The following is a 25,495-nucleotide window of genomic DNA, read 5'->3' on the forward strand; positions in this document are numbered from 1 at the left end:
TGTACCTTAAGAAGCAGGGGACTTTTGGATCTTCCCTCAATTAACTCGAAAGGTGCTTTTCCCGTGGAGGTATGTAGAGTTTTGTTGTAGGCATACTCCACTAAGGGCAAGTACTTCTCCCATTGGGATCTTTGATCCACTTCCATTACATAGGCTTTCAGGAGATCGAGAATTGTTAGGTTAGCTATTTCACTTTGGCCATCCGTTTGTGGGTGATAGGCCGAAGAGAAATTTATCCTTGTCCCTAAATTCTCAAAGAGACCCTTCCAAAAATTATTGGTCATTCTAGGATCTCTATTCGACACTATGGAAATTGGCAAGCCATGGTACTTGAAGATTTGTGATATGAAGAGGGTTGCCATTTGATGGGGTTTGATAGTCTTTTTGACAAGTATAAAATGAGCTTGTTTATTGAACCTGTCTTCTATCGTCCATATTCCCGTATTCCCATGGATAGACTTAGGTAATCCAAAGATAAAATCCATGGATATGCTCTCCCATGGTGAATTAGGGATTGGCAAAGGTTGAAGCAATCCAGGTTGCTTCCCTCTATCAAACTTTGTCTTTGTCATACCACACATTTAGAAACATACTCTTGTATGTTTGCTTTCATGACAGGCCAATAGAAATATGTTTCAATCCCTTTTAGGGTAGACTGAATTCCTCTATGCCCCGCATAAGGAGGAGCATGAGATTCATACCTTACTTTCTCACGTAGTGAGTTAGTAACACATAGTCTATTGCCATAGAGAAGATAACCATCTTGTAAAGTAAATGGTTCCTCTTTCTTCCCTACTACAAGGGCTAAAATCACATCTCTAAAATCGGGATCAATAGCGTACTCATCTATCATTGGAGATAGATCATTGTGAGTTGCTATGGAAACTGCATTCACTCTCGGTCGTTTTGAGAGTGCATCGGCTACTTGATTATGCTTGCGAGCAATGTGAGCAATATGGAAATGAAATTGCGAAAGGAAATTTGCCCACCTCATTTGTTTGTCGGAGAGCTTGGTCTACGTCATGAAGTACTTAAGGCTTTGGTGATCCGTCCGTAGAATGAAAGGAGTCCCCAATAAGTAGTGCTTCCATGAGTCTAAGGCATGTAGAACTGCAAGGAGTTCAATTTCATATATGCCTAGAGTTTGCTCAACAGGGTCAAGCCTTCGACTTTCATAGGCTATGGCATGCCCTTCTTGGAGCAAAACAGCTCCAAGGCAATCACCACAAGTGTCACATTGGACCTCAAATGGCTTTGAGAGATCCAACAATGTAAGCACAGGTTGAGAGATAAGCTTTTCTTTAAGATTTTTGAAAGCATTGTTCTCCTTGGCAGACCATGTATACCTAATGTTTTTCTTTGTTAGGTCATGTAATGGTCCCACGATTTGTGAGAACTTTTCTATGAAGCGTCTATAGTATGCACACGTACCTATAAAGCTTCTTAGTTCATGTAAATTACTTGGATTAGGCCATCCTTTTATACTCTAGCTTTTATGGATCCATTTAACCATCTTGTAAAGTAAATGGTTTCTCTTTCTTCCCTAGTGCAAGGGCTGGAATCACATCTCTAAAATCGGGATCAATAGCGTACTCAGCTATCATAGAAGATAGATCATTGTGAGTTGCTATGGAAACCGCATTCACTCTCGGCCATCTTGAGAGTGCATCGGCTACTTGATTATGCTTGCCAGCAATGTGAGCAATATGAGAATGAAATTGCGAAAGGAAATTTGCCCACCTCATTTGTTTGTCGAAGAGCTTGGTCTGCGTCATGAAGTAAAGGCTTTGGTGATCCGTTCGCAAAATGAAATTAGTCCCAAATAAGTAGTGCTTCCACGAGTCTAAGGTATGTAGAATTGCAAGGAGTTCCTTTTCATATATGCCTAGAACTTGCTCAACATGTCAGCCTTCAACTTTCATAGGCTATCGCGTGCCCTTCTTGGAGCAAAACAGCTCCAAGGCAATCACCACAAGTGTCACATTGGACCTCAAATGGCTTTCAGAGATCCAACAATGTAAGCAGAGGTTGAGAGATAAGCGTTTATTTAAGCTTTTTAAAAGCATTGTTCTCCTTGGCAGATCATGTATACTGAACGTTTTTCTTTGTTAGGTCATGTAATGGTCCCGTGATTTGTGAGAACTTTTTTATGAAGCGTCTTTAGTATGCACACATACCTATAAAGCTTCTCAGTTCATGTAGATTCCTTGGATTAGGCCATCCTTTTATTACCTCTAGCTTTGATGGATCCATTTAACCATCTTGTAAAGTAAATGGTTCCTCTTTCTTCCCTAGTGCAAGGGCTGAAATCACATCTCTAAAATCACGATCAACAGCGTACTCATCTATCATAGAAGATAGATCATTGTGAATTGCTATGGAAACCGCATTCACTCTCGGCCATCTTGAGAGTGCATCGGCTACTTGATTATGCTTGCCAGCAATGTGAGCAATATGAGAATGAAATTGCGAAAGGAAATTTGCCCACCTCATTTGTTTGTTGGAGAGCTTGGTATGCGTCATGAAGTACTTAAGCCTTTGGTGATCCGTCCAGAGAATGAAAGAAGTCCCCAATAAGCAGCACTTCCACGAGTCTAAGGCATGTAGAACTACAAGGAGTTCCTTTTCATATATGCCTAGAGCTTGCTCAACAGGGTCGAGCCTTCGACTTTCATAGGCTATGGCGTGCTCTTCTTGGAGCAAAACAGCTCCAAGGAGGCAATCACCACAAGCGTCACATTAGGCCTCAAATAGCTTTGAGATATCCGACAATGTAAGCACGAGATAAGGTTTTCATTTAGCTTTTTAAAAGCATTGTTCTCCTTGGAAGACCATGTATACCTAACATTTTTCTTTGTTAGGTCATGTAATGGTCCCGCGATTTGTGAGAACTTTTCTATGAAGCGTCTATAGTATGCACACGTACCTATAAAGCTTCTTAGTTCATGTAGATTCCTTAAATTAGGCCATCCTTTTATTACCTCTAGCTTTGATGGATCCATTTGGATGCCATCTTGAGAGATAATATGACCTAAATACTGAATCTCTTGTAAGAAAAACTCGCTTTTCTTTCGAATAATATAAAGTTTATTTTCTCGTAAGACTTGAAATATTACCTGGAGGTGTTGCTTGTGTTCGTCTAGTGAATTAGAGTAGATGATTATATCATCAAAGAACACTCCAACAAAGGTTTGGTGAGGCCTGAATAACTTCTCCATCAAGCGGTTAAATGTGGGTGCATTGGTCAAGCCAAAAGGCATGGCAATGTGACCAAACATAGTGCAAAATGCGGTCTTTACAACGTCTTGATCAACTATCCTCATTTGATGGTAGCCACTTTTTAGGTCAATCCTACTGAAGTAGGTCGACCCTTGCAACTTATCAAATAGGTCTTCTACCCCTGGAATGAGAAACCTATTCTTGATAGTGATCCTATTTAGTGCTCTATAGTCGACACATATACGATATGTGCCGTCTTTCTTTTGCACTAATAACACGGGTGAAGAAAATGGAGATGAGCTAGGCCTAACCATTCCCTTCTCAACTAACTCATGCACTTGCCGCATAATCTCCTCTTGGTGAGCTGGAGAAACTCTATATGGAGGTTTATTAGGCAGTGAACCTCCTGGAAGAAGTTCAATTGCATGGTCATCATTGCCTCGTTTAGGAGGTAGTTCACAAGGGATGTCGTCAATAAAAACATCTTGAAATCCCTTGAGAAAATTGGATAACTCTAATTCCTTGTTATTGTTTATATTTTCTTTTGCTAAAGCATTAAGTTCATTTTGAGAATCTTTAATAAAAATCATGTACACGGAAATAGAGCTCTTTATTGACTTATTGAAAGCTTGCGTATGTACAATGGGTATGGTGTTATGCAACTCCTACATCTATGTACATATCTTTTTCCCTAAACCTAAAGTAGATTTTCTTTTCAGGGAATTTAACATTGGCAGCCATGCAAGCAAACCATGGCGCCCCTAGGATTACATCCTCATGCTTGAGAGGAGAGATAAAGAAGTCCTCTTTGTCCACATAGCTTTGGACATGGAGTCTCAATTTCCCAATTAAGGGAGTGACTGAAGCTTCTTGCCCCTTGAAAGCACCATCGGGTAGGACATCTCCCATCTCATAGGCTTGGATGCATAGCTTGGTGGCCAACTCTATGGATATGAAATTGTGAGTAGAAACAGGGTCAAAACCAGGGTCAAAGAGAATAAAATCATCACGTTCTTTTACCTTTCCCCAAGCATGACATAGAGGAGATCCTTTGTGGTGAGTATCCTCTTCTTGTTTTTCGACCAAGATAGCTCTCGGAGGCTCATTTTGTGTATTCTTTTGGGGACAAGCACGAGAGGTATGCCCTTGCTCCCTGCACTTGAAACAGACGCTCAAGCTCTTCACGAGAGTTTATTTTTGCCTTTATAAACTCCCTTCTCCTTAGCTTTGTTGTTGTTGGCGTTGCCTTTTGGAGACTTTTGGACAGTGTCCTTCCGCTTAGGATCGTTATTACGGTCCTTGTTCTCCGTGGGCTTAAGATTTCTCTTAGCCCTTGTTGGAAATTGATTGTGAAGCCGCCATCGTATGGTGTATGACCGCAGATATGGTCCGTGGCCTTGTGAGTTAACATACTCCGCCATATCTTCAGTTAGATCTGCACAAAGTTGTTGTTTTTTCTCTCCAAAATCCATCTTTATGAAGACAATGGCTTTGAGATGTAAGTCCCAAAACTTGTCTACATATTTGTGAATAGATTCGTAGGGAGAGAGCTTCAAGCTTCGCCATTCGGTGAGTACTCTGTCTTTGGCATGGGTAGCCAAAAACGGCTTCATAATGGAAGCTCTTAAAGCTTTCCATGTTCGTGGAGCTTCACCATTTGCTTGTAGGGTAGACCACCATTTCCTGGCCGACTTTTGAAAATGCATAGCTACATGGCGTAGCTTAGAGGACTTCATGAAGCCCTCATCTCCATACGCCGCATCGAATTGTTGAATGAAGGCCAAGACTTTGTCCGTAGCACCAAAGATGCCATCATAGGTAAGGAAAGAGATGTTCTTTCCTCCCTCTTTGAACTTTTTGAGCTTGGACTACCTCTTCCATGCGACATAGGGGGTGGTGGAGAGCGTTTTGCCCGTCGTCTTCGTGGAGCCATCTCCACCGAGAGGTGGCAGGAGACACACTTCTTTCTCGTTCTTTCGGTGGGGGCTCTACCATTGAAACTTAAGTTCTCCTTTGGGAAGGAGATGCATCATCAAGTAGTAGATTTTTGAGCCCTTCGTATGGATCCCCTTCTTGTTCCCTTATCGGAGACATGCCTTTTTTGGAAGTCTCACAAAGAGGCTTCCTAGGTACTCTCTCTTCTTGGTGGGGAGTTTGGAGAATCCCATGAACGCGTAGTTGCCGTTGCACTTCACTTTAGAGGGATGGATTGCCCATGGCTTGTTGAAGCCTAGAAACAAGGTAGTTAACAAGCATAGAGACATCATTGGTAGCCTGTTCATTAGCAAAATCAAAACTATCAACATTAATTTCACTCTCTTTACTATTGTCAACCATTCTAACAACTTTTAGGTGTAAAATTTTTTAGGTGTACTTTGGCACTTCAAGCCCTAGTTGCTACTCCTCTTATTAACCCCTTTAGAAAAGCACTCAAGCTCCTGTACCCGTGGCTCCAATATCATTAATTGCAAGGAATAGAAGAGAGGGTCTTTCAACACCAAAACAATACCGGCTCCTGTCAAGCTTCTAATAGCTCAATAGTGGTTAAGCTACGCAAGCCCTGTAGGACTCCACTATTAAGACCATAGCTCTCGATGGTGATGCCCCATTATCTGAACGAAGCAGGCGCACTGCAAGGCTGAAAAAGTGCTATTCTACTTACTCAATTGCAATTAATAATACCAACCATTTATAGTTAGCTTGAGGACCTCTCCTCTTGAGCAAGAAAAGAGAAACCTTGTGCTCTATTACCAATGTGCCATTTAATGGTCTAGTAACTTGTGTGTAGAAGAAAATAACATAGACACAGTGAGCATTTCATTAGAATAGATTCCTAATGAGCATAGCAAGAGTGCTTAGATGGAGAAAGAGCAACAAAAAGCATAACACCTAGTTAGATAGGCATGAACAATACTTCAAAAAGAGAGAGAAATTAAGCTATTGACAACAGTTGAGGATCGGATTTACATGGAGCCGGTCCCCACTCCAGAAGGCTTTTTATTATAGGTTTCCCCCAAGGGAGACATTTTACAATACAGTACTTTGTGTTCCTTCAATGACTTGCTAGTGCAATGAAGATGGAAGCTTCAAGCACCAAGCTCACACTTATAAAACACAACATCAAGTCCCTCACGGTCGCAGACCCAAGACCTCACACACCGTCGAAGATGGTGAGACCTAGCGGGGTATGGGAGTAGATCGAGAGGAAGAAGGAGTATTCTTATGAGAAAGAAGTATGTCTCCTCACATAATCACTCATAATAGCTTAGCATAGCTTAGTAATTAGCATGGTAGAGGGGATGAGCATGCATTGGAGCTTGGCTCTTGGTTGGATTTGCATCACAAAGCGAAGAGTCTTTGGTGTATGCCTCCTTTCTCACAAGCTTGGAGTAGATGATGAGCTTTCCATTGAAGCTTGAGAAGGAGATAGTTCTCAGATCTGCATTCTACAAGGAGAAAAACGAATTTGAAAACAGTGCTACTCCGCACACAGTTTTTAGGGCAACACCTTCACTTACACACAATCTTCCACACTCCTTTCTGAGCTTCCACAAGAGCATACATCACTCTCAACTGAGCTCACAAGCTCCCATTGCATTCTCAAAAAGCTTCCAAGATTTCTTAATCTCTCCACCGCCGAGAGCGAGCAAGCTATCGCCTCGAAGCTCTCAAAGCCGTCGTGCTCTCCGAGGTCACCATAGCTCTGATACCAATTGTGAGTGCGCAGATGCAGTGCGTGTGTGGAGAGTGAGAAGGAGAGAGAGAGAACGACACAGGATGTGGGGTGGAGCTCCTAAATCTCACTGTATGAGTACCATGTGAGAATGTGAGTGAGAGCTGCTTATTCTTTGTATATATAAAGAATAAGTGTATGTACAAAGAATAAGGAAATAAATGTGGGCAGCCGGACACTGGCCAACGGACACTGGCAAAGCACGGTGAGGCACACCGCCTTTACCTAACAGTGTCCCAGTGTGGCACTGCAGGGCTCGGGAAACAGTTTTTGTGAACCCGGCTTTGGAACCTTTTCGCACGCAGATGAGTAGGCTAACTCTAAATCTGAGAGGGATAATCACACTAAAAATCTCATATTATAACTAAAAATTCCATAGTATGAACCGGCTTGAGAACCTTCTCGCCCAAAATTGAGCCGACCATTTTTCATTTTGAACACGCTTTGGATAAAGCGAACCTATCTTTTCCAGAGCACTTAGGGGCCTTAGTGTTGAGGCCAATGGAGTTTTGCCAGCGTGGACAGCGCACGGCTTTAGACGTCTTGACTGCATCCGGCCTGAGATACAATGTGTGTGAGCGCCGGCTGCCGGACGCGATCCCGATTCTAGGCTCTTAGGGCTTGTGTGGAACGAGTCTGCATTCCGATTCTCGGAGTTTTCACTGGGTCCTTCGCTCCATTACTACTGCTACAGCCTACTGTCGCCCTGTTCATCATCTGCCATCGACGCCCAAACAGTGTTGTGCCATGGCCTCGCCTCACCCCCATTTACTCCATCATCCCAAACTTACGGATGAGAATCCCACTGTGCTAACTATCCGCAGTGCGGATGCATCTACATCAGCTAATGCACGCAGGTATGACTTTGGATCATCTCAAGGAGCTGCGTTATCGAGTTATTCGGGTGAGAGATTGGGATTTATAACTTTCAAACCTGGGGTGAGTATAGAAAACTCCGGCCTCTCGGAGGTCGCAGTCACCGCAGGAAGAACTGGTGTTGTTCAGAGAGCAGAGGACGTGGAGATTGATACTCATGTAGACAATGTAGAGTCTGGATTTGGGACTTGGAGCTATGAAGGACGTGGTGGGGCAGGTGGAAAGTTACGACCTTCACGTCGGGTCAATAAGAGGACACCGTATGAAAGGCCTCTAACAGGAAGACAGGTGACAGCAGGTGGATCATCTGGCGTGTCTTCTTTGCCATCCTTGAACAAGCTTACCATAGCTTCCCGGCTGAGAAGCTCTGCAAAACAGTTTATTCATTCCTCTGCTTCCTACCTCTACTCAGTTGTGTTCAAGCACTTTCCTCCTTCCCTTGAAGCTGACAAAGAGTCAGAAGGTGATTTTATGAAATATTGCTTTGCTGAATTTTGATGAGTCAAATTCTGTTCATCCAAGTTTTTTACTTGGTCATAAGCATGGTTTACAAGAAAGCAGGGAGGAGGGTATAATATAGCCCCCCCCCCCCCCCCCCCCCCCCGGCACACACACACAGACACACAAGCCAGCAAGAGAAAAAAGGAAAACTGGGGCCGTGGGGGGGATTGGGGGGGGGTGTGATTCGAAAAGAAGAAAATTGTTAATATGATTGTCATCATGAGAGGACATGTTGAAGAATCAAGTAAGGCATCTTTTTGAAAAAGTAACACACAAAGGTTGATGAAAGCACTTTGTATTAAAAATGTAATTTGAGTGATGAATACTGAGTGAGAAAAGGACAGATTGGAAAATACAACTTTTATTTGAGACTCTTTTGGTGCACGTACAGTGTTAGCCATATTGGTTGGACACCTTTGGGAAGACATTAAGTCGAAAGTGTGTAGAAAGGCACGTACTTGGATAGAAGCAATGTAGAGACTTTGTGTTGAATCTACTTTGGTCATGTGTTGTGAGTGAGCTCTTAGGGTGTTTTGCATGTTAGTAAATTGCGTCTTGTAAACCACACTTGAGATGCGTTTAGTTCTTTGGCTCTTTGTAGCATTTAACACTCTGTACTATGTGTGTATGATGGTAGTAAGCACTCTTGATTTGACATATTGTTGTCAGTAGATCCACTCGTATGTATCGAGTTGTGGTGCGAGTAGGGTGGAGGGATAGAGTTATCTCATGAATATTTAGCATCAGCACAGGGAGAAAGTAAGGTATGGGCTAGATTGGCCACTTACTTATGTGGGCATGCCCCTTATGAGGTAGGTCTTTCTTTCTGAAGTACAAAAACATGAAATCAAGAGTTGTGCTTAGGGAGCCCCCCCTTTCTCTATCTAGGTAGTTCCTGTGACAAAATAATGACGTGGCATGTCCGCCCCGAAAATTGACAAGATTTAAAGTTATAAGTTGTTCCAACTTATCGGGTCCCGTCCGATGGGGCCCGAGGACACGAGTGATCGTGTGAACGCCTGACGTGACAGCTGTACGGACGCTCCACGTTTTGCGTTGATTGATGACGTAACCGCTGTATGGAATTCCGTGATTTGTGCTGTAGCTTTAGGGCAGTGCTAGCTTTTGGGAAATATGCTTTTGAGTTGAAGATTTTCATGTACGGCTTTTAAGAGGCCTTAGGGCCTTCAAGTATGTATTGAGAGGGCCTCCTGGACTCAGTTTGTTGACGAGCAGCTGAGTAGAGAGGACCCTCGAAATCTGTATCTTTGCTCAAGCATTAATACCGAAAGGGGCGCCAGACTTTGGGGCCAATATCTCTGGGCACCGAACTGCTGAGCCGTGTCGACTCAAGTGAATTGTGATTAAGTTTGCGAAGTGTTTTTAAGTGATTCTCGTGTGTTGTGCGAGATTCCTGACTTGGGGTGTCCAAGTCTGTTACAATGGTATCAGAGCACAATCGATTTTTCCTTCCATTGGGAAAATGAGATCCCTTTTACCGCGACACACATGGATTCAGGTGATGAATCTTGCAAGAATCAGACGAATCCATCCGACAATTTTGGATCGGGTGAAATCACAGAAAATTCTAATGGACGACCAGACAAAGAGTACAGGCCAGCATTGCCTATGGAGTATGAACGAATGGAGATGTAGGATCAACGGCAAGTTGATGCTCGAGTATTTGAAGGATCCCTAGTACGTGAAATTTTTGACTCGGCACCCGATTGATCAGATGCATTCCCAATGGCGTACGGCCATTGATTCACCTTTAAAGTAAGCTTTGAAGAAAGCTCATTCTCCAAGGATGTTCACCAAAGATGAACTGGATGACGTTGTTGAAAGATGAGTCACCCAACTCTTGGGGGCCACGAAGCATTCAAAGAGATGCAACCAAGGAGCAGACTATCTTGGTTATTTCGTCGTCAATCTTCTTTTGCCAATGCACGAAAAACAAAGAAGCGCATATGTTTTGAGTGTGTTTCCAGTTCATCCTCATCCTCTTCTGACAGTCCCTCTGATTCAAGTGATGAGGACCGAAAGAGCAAGAAGCGAAGAAAGACAAAGAGACCTGGTAAGAACAAGAAGGAGACTAAGAAGAGCAGATCCCATCGAAGATCTCATAAATTTTTTGACAGTTTTGAGTATCAAAGTGGAAACATTTTTATAGAGCCAATCAATACGACTTTCTTGAGAATAAGAGCAAGAAGACCAAAAAATTCAAGGAGGGTGGACTAGCGCTAAAATTTGATACTTTTTAGGTTTTCGAGATGCTCACAGGGCCCTCGCTTTTATTCAACAATTTGACATAGCTTTTTCTGGAGGGCGCTACTTAGAGCACTTAAAGATCAGGAGGGCAACATCTTATTTGAAAGGAAATGCACGGACATGGTGGTCCACTCTTCTGCTACGAAAAGAAGCACCGACAAAGTGGCAAAAATTCATCCGAGTTTTTATTTCCTCTTGGCTCACTCAGAAGTACGAACTTGATGTGATTACAGCTTGGAATCATCTTCGGATGATCAAGGGAGACACTTTGGATCTATATTGCGAGAGATTTTGGGATGCTTTTCTGCCTGCCTCTTCTTTTAAAAAGATCAGTTTTAAGCAGCAAATCAAGCGATTCTGCTATGGACGTCTCAAAGAGATTTGAGATTATTGCTTACCGCAGAAGTCCAAGTCCATACAACAATTGATGGGACATGCTAAGCAAGGGTTTGCTATGCATGCGGATAACCTGACTTATCAAACTGATCAAGTGTTGACACCAGGGACCAGACAAAATTCGACAAGTGACAACAAAAGAAAAGGGAAGTTTTAGAAAAAGAAAGATACTCGTCCCCGACTGATAGAGGAATAGAAAGTCGAGTACCTCAAAGCGGGGAATTGTTTTGACTGTGGTGATCAAGGACATATATCCGCATGGTGCCCCAAAAAGGCACAAGGCACGATTTTTTAATTGTAGGGAACAAGGACATATATCTGCACGATGCCCCAAAAAGGCACCTAGTGAGCAATCAAAAGATAGGCCAGAGAGTTCTAGAGCAGCCGAAGAACGCGGAAGAAAAGGAAATACGAATGCAGGACTGGTTTGTGCGGGGGACCGACCTGGATCAGATGGATGAAAGCACAAATTTTGTAACTCATGGGGCAAAGTACGAGATCAAGAAGCACTCATCTTCTTTGAAGGAGGAGCCAAGGCCAACTTTATTTCACCTGAATTGGTGGCTCGACTTGGGATTACGCCCGACCAAATGGGGCCACATGCGGAGGCTGCTCTAGCGGCACCCGAACGGGATGTTGCCATTACTCCTGTCATTGGCAAACTTCGTTTGCATTGTTAGGGTATTTAGGGCACAAGGACTTTATATCATGCCTTTGGAAGGGTTTGACGTCCTCCTAGGAATCCCTTGGTTCCACAAGAACAATGTCGTGGTCGATTATAGGGCAAGGAAAGCGACTTTGAAGAATGAGAAGGGTAGAGAGATTGTATTTGATGTAAAGCTGAAGGGCGAGTCCGTCCCACTTGTATCGGCTGTGACCATTTCTAAATTAATAAGCTCCATTCTTTTTGTTTACTCGATGTTTTTGAAGGAACTGAATGATGAACAAAGGTCAAACATGTCTGATTTATAAAAGCCTTGACGATCACACGATTGACTCGATTCCCGGTACTACACCACTGAACCAACCACCTTCTGGAGTTAGCCGAGCCCAAAATGAAGAAATAATGAAATAATTATTCTTTATTCCCTCTTATAATTCGTGAGTTCAGACTATTCTGAACTTATGAAGGTATATAAATAATGAACCAAGTAAAAGAACATCTTGAAAAGGGTCCTCATCCAACCTAGCACTTCACCTTTCTGTTCTTCGGTGTTGCTGGTACTAAAGAAAGATGGATCTTGAGAATGTGCATTGACTATAGAGCTCTCAATAAAATCACCATCAAGGACAGATTCCCAATTCCAAGGGTCGATGATATACTTGTTTTAGTAGAATTGATCTGAAGTGTCACGAGGACGTGGCAATTGCTAACTTGAGTTGTTGGTTTCTTTCCAATGATTTTTGTTTAATTTTTGGGACCCTCTTTTTGAAGTTGCAAATGGTCGGACATTGTATGGCCAGTGTGAAACGGTTGACGGCTGAGAGTTTCACCTGCAGTCGAGAAGGGTAGGTCACCACGAGTTGGTCGGGCCAATCGACACTCGAATCCGAGCAGTAAAAGGGTGTCTAAGCTCACTTCAAAGTCATTTAGGCCCCTCGCTACACTTATAAGTGGGTGGATACTAGGGAATTAACTCAAAAGAGGCAAACTGGACACATGGGGGCTCCAAGTGCAATTGCTAGAAGCATCAGCAAGAGGTGTGTGACTAGCGGGTCCAGGTGCTCACAGCTTTAATGGAAAGCTTGCCTTCTCCCTTGCTCTATGTAGCGTGAAACCGGCCTGTACTTTCAAAAAGGGCGGTAGACTTTAGACTTAAAACTTATTTGCTTTCACCCATTTAATTTGTCGCCCACTTTACCTGTACTTTCAAGACACAACAAAGGGGAGAGGGATACAGGCTACTAGGTTGCACCTGTATGAGTAGACCGACACCAGATTGGCCCCTAACTTAGGCGCCCCTTTCGGTATTTCTTTATTGTTTAAAAGAGGGAAAAAACGCTGTTGTTCCCTACAAGCTGCCCCACACAAACTTGGCTGAATTTCAACTGTTCCGGCCCGATTTTGGCAGCATAACTGTACTAGGACCCTTCACAGTCAGTATTCCCACGCATTGAATGACTTTCCCGACGCATACGGGCACTTGCAAAACCTGGCGAGAATCTGCAGCACGCTGAATTCTCTGTTTTCAGTCCCGAAAATGTGCTAGATCACCTGTACAGCGGTCCCCTCGCGTCCCCGAACCTCCTGGGGGTATTAGGGACCATTTAGGGCCAAAACCCTAAACCTGCAAAAATACACAGCAGGCTGTAATTTACTGTTTCGGGCTCCGTTTCACGTGCCGGTCGCATTTGTAGCAAGTCCTCGAGCTCCCGCACCTGTAGGGCTACTTGCCCTTTGAATCGGACAAGATTTCTGGCGTGAAACCTCTCCGAATTCACTTGTACCTGTCACCAGCGTGCGACTACTATCTATCATATTTGTTGATTTCTTTCTTATTATCTATTTACTTTCACCTTTTGGAAACACCTCTCGGGAAATCTAACTGCCCTGCATTGCATAGCTAGTGTGGAACTGTTCAGAGGGAGTCCAGGCCTGAGGGCAAGAGAGCACTAAGGTTGGACAAGGACTATGGTTAGCCAAAGTGGGGTCATTGACTAGCCAAAGTGGAATCCTTTGCCACAGAGGCTACATTTCAGTTCTGGATGTGGCCGCAGTGTACAAAGAGGGTCGGATGACCTAGAAAGATACAATGGCAGCATCTCCTAAAATTTAGGGAATTGCTATTTTGGGACTTGAAAATGTGTTGGCGTCATTACCTCCGGAATGACAAGGGAAACATTTTCTTACTCTGCCGTGAAGTCAATTGGGCAACCGGTTGGGAGATTTTTAGGCGGCAACCCCGAAACGGGAAAATGCTTATAAATGTGCCAAGTGGCACAATTCTGTGCACTTTCCTCATGCAAAAAATTGGGTGCTGATTTTTAAGCTGGGAGAGGCTCATTTTCAGTTTTTGTCACAGGTTAAGAGCTATGGAGTGCTTGCTTTCCCTCTTATGCATAGTGCGGTGCCAGGAGTGATGCCCTGCACGCTACGCACTGCCCTCTCTCTCCCCTTTGGCAGTATGTTATGCCCCTCTAGTGGGCTCTTCATTTGACCAATGTACAGTTGTGTGGGTTCATGCGCGATTGCCGAGGCAAGAGCCTCTTGCACAGGTACTGGATTAGCTAGCGGCTAATCCCCCCGCAGGTATAGGTGAATTCGGAGAGGTTTCACGCCAGAAATCTTGTCCAATTCAAAGGGCAAGTAGCCCTACAGGTGCGGGAGCTCGAGGACTTGCTACGGATGCGACCGGCACGCGAAATGGAGCCCGAAACAGTAAATTACAGCCTGCTGTGTATTTTTGCAGGTTTAGGGTTTTGGCCCTAAACGGACCCTAATACCCCCAGGAGGTTCGGGGACGCAAGGGGACTGTTGTACATGCGATCTGGCGCATTTTCGGGGCTGAAAACAGAGAATTCAGCGTGCTGCAGATTCTCGCCAGGTCTTGCAAAGTGCGCGTATGCGTCGGGAAAGTCACTCAATGCGTGGGAATGCTGACTGTGAAGGGTCCTAGTACAGTTATGCTGCCGAAATCGGGCCGGAACAGTTGAAATTCAGCCAAGTTTGTGCGGGGCAGCTTGTAGGGATCCACAACGTTTATTCCCTCTTTGGAAGAATAAAGAAATACCGAAAGGGGCGCCTAAGTTAGGGGCCAATTTGGTGTCGGTCTTCTTATACTGGTGCATTCTAGCATCTGTATCCCATTCCCCTCTCTTGTGTCACTATAGCACTGGTATAATAGACGACTAATAATGGGTGAAAGCTAAATCAAGGTTTGAAGTAAAGTCTACCGCCCTTTTTGGATTGAACAGGCCGGTTACAGTACCTGCGGGGGATTAGCCGCTAGCTAATCCAGTACCTGTGCAAGAGGCTCTTACCTCGGCAATCGCGCATGAACCCACACAACTGTACATTGGTCAATTGAAAAGCCGACTAGAGGGGCATAACATACTGCCATAGGGGAGAGAGAGGGCAATGCGTAACGTGCAGGGCATCACTCCTGGCACCGCACTGTACATAGGAGGGAAAGGAAGCACTCCATAGCTCTTAACGTGTGACAAAATCAGCAAATGAGCCTCTTCTCCCTTCAAATTCAGCGCCACCTTCTCTTGCATGAGGAAAGTGCACCAGAATGTGCCACTTGGCGCATTTACAAGCATTTTCCCGTTTCAGGGTTGCCGCCTAAAAATCTCCCAACCGGTTGTCCAATTGACTTCACGGCAGAGTAAGAAAATGTTCTCCTTGTCATTCCGGAGGTAATGACGCAAACACATTTTTAGGTCCCAAAATAGCAGTTCCCTAAATTTTAGGAGATGCTGCCATTGTATCTTTCTAGGTCATCTGACCCCCTTTGTACACTGTAGCCACACCCAAAATGTAGCCTCTGTAGCAAAGGATTCCACTTTGGCTAGTCAATGACCCCACTTTGGCTAACCATAGTCCTTGTCCAACCTTAGTGCTCTCTTGCCCTCAGGCATGGACTCCCTCTGGACAGTTCCACACTAGCTATGCAATGCAGGGCAGTTAGATTTCCCGAGGGGTGTTTCCAAAAAGTGAAAGTAAATAAATTATAAGAAAGAAATCAACAAAAAGGATAGATAGTAGTCACACGCTGGTGACATACCCCCCTTTTGAAATCTCAAACGTCCTCGTTTGCATCTATGTCGTACATGCTTACAATCAACATTGATGCATTCAACACCTGTCGACACATGTACGACACATACATGCTCATTGTCAACCCTAGTGTATTCAACACCTTGTCGACACATGTATTGCCTGCGTGTGAACCCTGTCCTAATGACATAGTGGTAGCTTCGCTCTCTGCCATTGCTTTGAGTCACTAACTTCTCAATGACAAAATGGTAGCCATACATTTTGCCATTGTCTTATAGTACATGTTGGGCCCAGTAACACTTTCGAGCATACCCAAACCGACAATTTAAGAATGCAGTTACACATGTACCCTTTAATAGAAGCAATTACTGTATCCTTGACAAACTGACAAGAAATACTCACTTCTATAGCACTAACCAAACTTTTGGACATTCCATAAGAGCAATTGCCAAACTGACAATCTGTACAGCTCTAACATTCATGTAGCATGTACTTGATTTGAGCTCACTTTAAATAGCATGTACATCATTTGTTTCAGAAGCCATTGTCACACTGACAATCCATTTAGCTTTGAAACTCAAGGGGTCAAGGTAGGTTGCAAATCGAAGGCTTCAATGTAAAGTGATAACACAGTTGGTGACTCTGCAAGTTCACCTTCTTCCATCCACTTAGCATCCATTGGTGGATAGTTTCTGAACTTCACCAAGTAACGCCTAGCAACCTTGCCTTTCACTTTTCTTTCTTTATGTGCCAAAATCTGCTCCTGGACCAAGATCTCGTCAAGTTCCTCGACTTCCGGCTGATCTTTTGCTGGCATATCCTCTGGCACATCACCCTCATAGGGTCTGAGAAGACTCACATGAAACGCATTGTGAATCTTCCAAATGTCAGGCAATTTCAGCCTATATGCAACATCACTGATTATGTCGCATACTTGAAAAGGCCCATAGTAACGCATGCTGAGCTTTGGAAATAGTCTTTCCTTGCCCTTCATCTTCTTTAACCTTGCCTTTTCAAAGCGTAGAAGCACCCAATCACTAAGTGAAAATACCACTTCACGACGGTGACGATCAACTGCTTTCTTTTGCTTTGCCCGAGTCTTTTCTAAGGCCACTTTGACCTTCTTGTACATTTATCCATGTCTTGAACATACTTATCTGCTTCAAATATCTTGTCCTTTGTATGTAGTATGGGAGGAACTTTCTTGCCATCTTCAACTATCTCAAAAGGTGCCTTGCCAGTTGATGAATGCACTGTATTATTGTATGCATACTCCACCAATGGCAAATACTGCTCCCACTTTCCTTTATGCTCTGATACATAGCACTTCAGCAGATCTAGGACAATAGAATTTGCCTCTTCTGACTGCCCATCTGTTTGAGGATGAAATGACGAAGAGAATTTGAGCGTTGTGCCCATATTCTCAAACAAGCCTCTCTAGAACAAACTTGTCATGCGTGGATCACGGTCGCTAACAATCGACCGTGGCATGCCATGATACTCAAGCGTGCCATCTGATCTGGCTTTATCTTCTTCCTGACAGGAATAAAATGAGCCTGCTTGCTGAATCTGCAAATGATGGTCCAAATACCATCGTTTCCTGTCAGCGTTCTCGGAAGATCAAAGATAAAATCCATAGCAATACTTTCCCCTGGTTTATCTGGAATAGGTAGTGGTTGCAATGGCCCTGGTGCCTTTCGCATGTCAAACTTGACCTTTTGGCATATTAGGCATTCTCGCACAAGGGCATCGACATCTCTTCTCAATGTAGGCCAGTAGAAGAATGTCTCAACCGCTTTAATTGAAGCATCGATACCACGATGCCCTGCATACGGTGGGACATGACTCTCTTCCATAACTTTGCGTCGCAATGGCTTTGTGACACACAATCTGCCATGCATCATCATGAACCCATCTTTGAGAAGATAGTGTTCATGACGTTGTCCATCCATTAGCTGCTCGAAGACCCTTGCAAAATCTTCATCATTTTCATACGGTTCCCTCATATCATCAAGTGCATGATGATAAGGAATCGACACAGCTGAAATTTGTGGCTTCCTTGACAAGGCATCAGCCACAACGTTCTTCTTGCCTTCCACATGCACAATCTTAAAATGGAACATGGACAAGATATTTGCCCATCGCATATGCTTCTCAGATAACTTTGTCTGTGTCAAGAAGTATCGCAAGGTTTGATGGTCCGTTTGGACAACGAAATCTGCACCTAGCAGGTAGTGTTTCCAACTTAAGAGCGCATGAATCACAGCCAGTAACTCTTTCTCATAGACTTGCATGGTCATCTCTGTCCCTTGCAAAATTCTGCTCTCATAGGCTACTACCCTGCCATCTTGCATTAGCACTGCACCAATGCTACTACCACAGGCGTCACACTGGACCACAAATTACTTCCTAAGATCTGGCAACACAATGACTGGATCTGAAGTCATCTTTTCCTTTAAGAGGTTAAAAGATGAAATCTCTTTCTGTGTCCATCTAAAGGTGACTGCCTTCTTTTGAAGAGCATGTAAAGGTGAAGCAATCTCAACGAAATTTCGGATAAACCTTCTGTAATAGGAGCATAGTCCCAAGAAACTTCGGGCATCGTGCACCGTCTTCAAATTTGGCCATGACTTGATCGCTTCAACTTTTGCTGGATCCATTCTGACACCATCCTTTGAGACAATGTGTCCCAAAAAGTGGATCTCTTCCAGAAAAAATTCACTTTTCTTTGCATTGATGAGCAACCTATGGTTGCGTAGCTCTTTGAACTCAATGGCCAAGTGATGCCTATGCTCCCCTTCATTCTTTGAGTAGACTATCATGTCATCAAAGAATGTACCAACAAACTGCTGGTGTGGACGAAAGATTTTGTCCATCATCCTATTGAACGTAGCAGGAGCATTTGTGAGACCAAAGGGCATCACTAAAAATTCGTAAAGGCCAAACGTTGTTCTAAAAGCAGTCTTGTGCACATCCTCTGATCTAATGCGGATCTGATGGTACCCGCTCTTTAGATCTATCTTGCTAAACATAGCTTCTCCTTCTAATTTGTCCAGAATATCATCAATTCTAGGTATAGGGAACCTATTCTTGATGGTATTCTTGTTCAGTGCACGGTAGTCGATGCACATACGCCATGAGCCATCCTTTTTCTACACCAACAACACTGGAGAACAGAATGGAGGTGAATTGGGCTGAATCAACCCCTTTTCTAATCCTGCTAAAGCACGAGGATCTGTCACCAAGAGGTGTATTTTTCCTATTGCCTTCCGTAAATAAGTATTAGATATATTTATTTTATTTTTACTTGTTTGTCCCAAAACCCTTGAAAAGGTGCAAGTGGACATTGCATGGCCAGTGTGAAACGGCTGCAGCCAAGTGGGTTTCTCACATTGGGGATCTAGGTCGGTCAGATAGGGACTGCCCGGGCCAGTTAGCACTGAATTTTGATGAGTATGGAAGCTCGTGTGCGCCAAACTGGAATTTGGGCCACTCGTCAAGTCGCTGCAACTTTATAAGTTGAAAGGGGCCAGTAAATTAACCCACATTGTAGATGTTGGTCAAATGGTAGTCTTGAATGATGGTCAGGAGACCGATAGGGACGCCATGGAAGCATCTCCTAAAATTTAGGGAACTGCTATGTTTGACCGGAAAATGTGTTCGCGTCATTAGCTCTGGAATGACAAGGGAAACATTTTATTGCTCTGTTGCCAAGTCAAATGACGCACCAGTTCAGATATTTTTAGCAGGGAAAGCCCAAACTCGGAAACTGAGCGACGTGTCAGCCTGTGAGCGATTCTGCCACTCTGGGAGGCAAAAACGAGCTGCATATCAACAAAGGGGGGGCCATTTTCAGCCTCAGGTGGATTGTAGCAGGTACAGAAGCTATGGAATGCTGACCTTGCCCTCTATGCACAGTATGGTGACGGGAGTGATGCCCCGCACGCTACATACTGCTCTCTTTCTCCCCTACGTACAGTATGTTATGCCCCACTAGTGGGCTTCTCATTTGACCTATGTACAGTTTTGGGGGTTTATGCGCGTTTGCCAAGGCAAGAGCCTTCTGAACAGGAACCCGATTAGCTAATTGCTAATCCCCCACAGGTACGCACAGTTCCATCACGAAAGATTGCGAGTTTGGAGAGTTTTCTCGCGTGAAAACTCGTCCAATTCACAGGGGAACTGTCCCATTGCGTGCGGGAGCCCTTGGGACACGCGTAGGCGTGTTTGCTCCGCTAAAAACGATCCGAAACAGCGAATTACAGCCTGCTGTGTTTTTCTGCAGGTTTAGGGTTTCGCACCTAAACTGCAAGGGAACATCGGGGGAGCCTCGTGAGAGCCTTGGGATGCGTGTAGAGGCTTTTGGGCTCCCGGCAGTGAAAAACAGAGAATTACAGCCCGCTGAATTTCTGTGACAGCTCACCAGAAAGCTTCCAGATATCGAGGGAATCCGTCCTACACAGGTGTTTTTGACCTAGAGGGGTTTTTGCGCTGTTATGCTGTCGAAATCCGGTCGAAAACCTGCGTTTTCAGCCCTCGCCAGGTTTGGACAGCTTTGTGAAAGCTTGTGCTAAGTGGTCGGATCGTCTACTTTAATTTGGATAAAGAAATACCGAAAGGGGTGCCAGTCTTTGGGGCCTACAGGGTGTCGGTCTCATGTGCGCAGTGACATTCTAGTCGCTGGACGCAACTGTGTTCTCTTCCCTTCTCAGTGCTCTGTGTAAAGTTAACAGGTAATTGCAATAGTACAGGCCGGTTATATGGTTCCATCGACGGGATAGTCACTTTTTCTTCAAAAAGTGCAGCGTGGATTGTTGTGGGTGAAAGCAACACAGAGTTTGTCGATATGGCAGAGAAGAGAGACCAAGTACCTGAAGAGGGATCTTTCTCACATGGCACAGAGAAAATTCCTTCAACTCTTCAAGAAGAGGACAGGTTGTTTAGAACCCAACTGCGTTGTTGCATGGACATGTTTCAGCAGTTGGCTAACAACCCAAGGATGCAGGAATTCTTACAGGCTCCGACACAGGGTTTTCAGCCTCCTGCACAGGGCATGACTGAGTCGTTGCAGGAAAAGGAGATTTCCAATGCGCAGAGGACTCATGATGCTCGAGGGAAAGCCCATGTGCAACTAGCGGTGTCCAATGATCCAAAGCAACTTGCTTTAGCTGGACAGGAACCGTTTGTGAATGGTCAAGGGAGCAATGAACAGGCTATGCGTCAGACCCTTGCATTACCTAATACTTATCCTGGTTATTTTGGAGGTGGTTCAGTGTTTCAAGCTATGGCTGGACCTTCCACAGGTTATATGCTAGGGAATGTGTTCGGGACAATGCAAACAGGCATGGGTAACCCTATGTACACGAACATGGGTGTCCAACCAGCTTTTCAGGGTGCCTATGGTCAGTTTCGAGTGCCTGGAACACAATTTGGTATGGCTGGTTTTTCGCAGCCATACGTACAAAATGCAGATATGACAGGAAAACAGTTGATGCGAGTGCTGGAATGAACACTCATGGAGCACCACTGTTACAGGCACCTGTTTATGATAATGTGGCTCCTTTGAGTCAGCCTAAGGATTACAAGGAAGGTGGGCAGGGAGTGAAGTTTGAAACTTTCAGAGTAACTGAGGACCAATTAAAGGCTTTGACCTTCATACAACAGTTCGATGCAGCTTATGTTGGAGGCAACTTCACGGAATCTTCAAAGATACGCAAGACTGTCACTTTCTTGAAAGGGAATGCGCTTCAATGGTGGACCGCATTGTTGAACCAGGGTCAAGCCCCAACAACGTGGGTCCAATTCAAACAGCTTTTTGCGCCTGCATGGTTGACAAACACTTTTGAAGTGGATGTGATGACAGAATGGCACGAGTTGAATGCTAAACAGTGTGCGAATTTGGAGGATTACAATAAACAGTTTTGGGCCGCACTGTTGCCAGTCACCTCTTACAGGTTTGTGCCATTGTCAGAACAGATTGAGAAGTACTGTTGCGGATTGCCCAAGAAAATCAGGGAGTACTGCACAAAGACTACTGTCATGAATATGTTTCAGTTGATAGAGAATGCAAGAGTGGCCAGCAATCTGTCGAAGGGAGATTCCGATGGATTTAATAGCCACAAGAAAGGGTCCCAGGGCAAACAGTTTTCAGCCAAGGGCAATGTTGCAGCAAAGCCTTCTGAGCCTCCCACAAAGAATCCCTCCACTGAAGAAGCTGATACGTCCAAAAAGCAGTCTAAATCTTCTTCGGAACGAGGACAAGGACAAAAAAGACATTTTTCTGGCAAAACTTCTCAAGAAAGGAAAGCTCTTAGGGAGGCCAAGAAATGCTACATTTGTGTTTCGGTGTCGTTTTCTGCATAACAGGTGCCTTACAGTCTTCTATGGTTTGTGCTATATAGCACGTATTGTTCCCTCTCCGTTTCTCCTGTTTTTGGGCAGTTTTCACATCAAGTGCAGCATTTACCATGGTTGACAACAACACAGATGTCTTTAAGATGTTTGTTGCTAAGGAAAGGTTGGATGGGGACAATTACCCTATGTGGGCTTATATGATGCAACATGTTCTTGTGTCAAAAGGCGTCTAGAATATTATGCAGGGCATTGATGTACGTCCTGGTTTTGAGAATGTAGACGATGTTGCAGGTCTTGCTGTAAGGATTGCTGCTATTAGAGTTGTTTTGTCAATGACAGAACAATCTTGTTGGGATGTAAAGGATGCGCAGGCTCATGCATTGATTGCGTTGTCTGTGAAGCGCAACATTGTTCCTCACATTCGTTCAGCAAAATCTGCAAAACAGGCTTGGGATATATTGGCTGGTCTTTATGCAAGTCGCAATGAGGCTAAAATTGCTTTGCTGCGTAAAGAGCTGGAGTCGAAGATTATGCATGAGGAAGATGATATGGACACTTTCCTTGCTGGTGTCAAGGATATCAATGAGCAACTTATTTCTGCACTTTGCAAATGAGTGCCCACAGAAGAAGTCATAGGATAAGGATGACAAATCAGACCATAAAGGGAAGAAGCCAAAGCCGAGTGCAAGACTTGTTCCAGATTTGGTTGGAGATCAGCCAAACACAGATGCCACGGAGCTGTGCAGAGCTTGGGGCAAAGTTAGAGACCAGACAGTGGTGGTTTTCTTTGATCCAGGAGCCCGTGCAAATTTCATATCACCAGAATTGGCATCAAAGTTGGGCATTCGTGCAGAAGAGATGGGTATGATAGGGGAAGCAGGTTTGGCATGCCCAGGACATTCAGAGCGTGTTACTCCCATTCTGGGAAAGCTTTGTCTGCACATTCAGAGGTATGTGGATGCGGAAGAATTTCATATTATGCCGCTTGAGGGCTGTGATGTGTTATTGGGTATCCCATGGTGTTACAGGTCGCATGGTGTTACATCGGGGATCTAGGTCGGTCAGATAGGGACTGCCCGGGCCAGTTAGCACTGAATTTTGATGAGTATGGAAGCTCGTGTGCGCCAAACTGGAATTTGGGCCACTCGTCAAGTCACTGCAACTTTATAAGTTGAAAGGGGCCAGTAAATTAACCCACATTGTAGATGTTGGTCAAATGGTAGTCTTGAATGATGGTCAAAGCGTTTTCAGCCCTCGCCAGGTTTGGACAGCTTTGTGAAAGCTTGTGCTAAGTGGTCGGATCGTCTACTTTAATTTGGATAAAGAAATACCGAAAGGGGCGCCAGTCTTTGGGGCCTACAGGGTGTCGGTCTCATGTGCGCAGTGACATTCTAGTCGCTGGACGCAATTGTGTTCTCTTCCCTTCTCAGTGCTCTGTGTAAAGTCAACAGGTAATTGAAATAGTACCGCCCTCTACGTTGTACAGGCCGGTTATAGGATCCCTGTAACTTGTCGAGTATATCATCGATCCTAGGAATCGAAAATCTGTTCTTGATGGTGAATTGTTGAGAGTGCTATAATCGATGCACATTCTCCAAGATCCGTCTTTCTTCAAAACCAACAACACTGGAGAGCAATACGGTGAAGTACTAGGTTGGACAAGACCCTTTTCCAAGAGGTCTTTCACTGGGTTCATAATCTTTTCATTCTGTACTCGGCTCACACGGTAAGGTGGCCGATTCGGTGGCGTGCTTCTAGGTATCAGATCAATGGTTTGATCTTCAGGCCCTCTGAAAAGCAATCGGCATGAGTGTGGAGAAAAATCTTGGCGTTCTTTTCTTCAAGTCAAAACATATTCAAACTTTATTCATCGTTCAGTTCTCCCAAAAGAATGAGTAAGAAAACTGAAGTTCATCAAGTACAATCTCTAAGCCCTTCATTTATCAAAGTTGCTTTCTCGGCCCGGTAGTCAACCACGGCGTAGTTCTTGTGGTACCAAGGGATTTTGAGTAGAACGTCACTCACGTGCCCTGAACACCCCTGTCATTGCAAACAAAGTTTGCCAATGCTCGGTATAATGGCAATATCCCATCCGGGTGCCAGTCGAACTACCTCCGCTTGTGGCGTCAGTCTGTCGGGCGTAATTCCAAATCGAGCCGCCAATTCCAAGTGAAAAGAAGTTGGCCTTGGCTCCTTCAAAAGAGCTTCTTGATCCATCACTTTGCCCCAAAAGCGGCAAAGTTTGTACTTTCATTCATTCGATTCGGTGCAGGTTCCACACCATGTGGTACCAGTTCTGCTTTTCTATCTGCCTTTTCTGCCACATTCCTCAGCTGTTCTCGAACTCTCAGGCCTGTCGTCGTCTTTATCATTCTGTTCTTTTTGTGCCTTTTTAGGGCACTTCGCCGAGATATGTCCATGTTCCCCGCATCCAAAGCACTTCCCCTCTCTGATGAAGCGAGCTCTCTCTTCATGAGTAAGCTTGGGTCGTGCATCCTTTTTCTCTGGGTTGCTCTTTTTCTTTCTACTTTCATTCCTAGACGTCTGTTCGGCTCGTTGTGTCATGGCCTTATCTGTGGGGTAGGTCAGACTGCCAAAGTGAATGGCAAAGCCCCGCTTCGCATGACTCATCAACTCTTGATTAGAAGCTGACTTCTGTTCCAAGCAGTGATCTCGGATCTCTGTAGGTAGACCCAAGGTAAACCGCTCAATCTGGTCTCTGAACGAGATCTTCTTGAATGAAGAGGCGGGTAGAAAAGAGCTCCAGAATCTTTCACAATAAGCATTGATTGTATCTTTCTTGGTCATCCGAAGATGGTTCCAAGCAGCTCGTATATCTCGCTCAAACTCTTGAGTCAACCAAGAAGAAATAAAAAGCCTCTTGAATTTCAGCCATGTAACTGGCACAGTCTTGCTTAATAGAAGCGTGGACCACCAAGTGCGAGCATTCCCCTTAAAATAAGAGGCAGCTCTCCGAATCTTGGAGTGCTCTGAATAGCATCCTCCCGCGAAAGCGATGTCAAACTGCTGTATAAAAGACAAAGCCTTCGAAGCATCTGCGTATCCTGAAAAGTATCAAACTTGATTGAGTGGCCACCTTCCTTAAACTCTCGGACTTTCTTGCTTTTATCTTCGAGAAAGTCATACTGGTTGGCTTTGTAAAAATTCTTCTTGTTCGCATAAAACTTTCCGTCATCGGAATCTGAGCTGTCTGTAGATGAGTCCTCAGTAGAACTGCCAGTCTTTGGGCGAGATGTAGCCTTCTTTGCCTTTTTCTTACCCTTTCCGAAGCGTTGTTACTGGCTTCGCTTTTTGCTTTTCGTGTCTTCTTCGCTCGAGTCCGAGGAGCTAGAAGAACTATCAGAAGAAGAAGAAGACGAAGAAGAACTGGGTACTCGAACACGCTTCTTCTGTTTCTTTGCCTTTTC

At 44.4% G+C, this 25,495-nt stretch overlaps 1 protein-coding gene across 7 annotated transcripts in view; it reads left to right on the top strand.

The window, feature by feature from the left end:
- The first annotated feature begins 7,519 nt into the window (after positions 1–7,519).
- Positions 7,520–25,495, top strand: part of LOC147433544 (uncharacterized) — a 31,771-nt gene continuing 13,795 nt past the window's right edge. For 2 of the 7 annotated variants that reach the window (XM_086490220.1, XM_086490224.1), the window contains exons 1-2: positions 7,521–7,809; positions 7,902–8,291. In XM_086490220.1, the coding sequence (XP_086346346.1) occupies positions 7,782–7,809; positions 7,902–8,291 (418 nt within the window). In that variant the 5' untranslated portion in view covers positions 7,521–7,781. Of the gene's footprint in view, positions 8,292–25,495 lie in introns of all 7 variants that reach the window. The other 5 variants (XM_086490217.1, XM_086490219.1, XM_086490221.1 and 2 more) reach the window with 4 other exon arrangements.

This window comes from Adiantum capillus-veneris, chromosome 19, assembly GCF_014529385.1.
Source record: "Adiantum capillus-veneris isolate H3 chromosome 19, ASM1452938v2, whole genome shotgun sequence".
NCBI lineage: Eukaryota > Viridiplantae > Streptophyta > Polypodiopsida > Polypodiales > Pteridaceae > Adiantum > Adiantum capillus-veneris.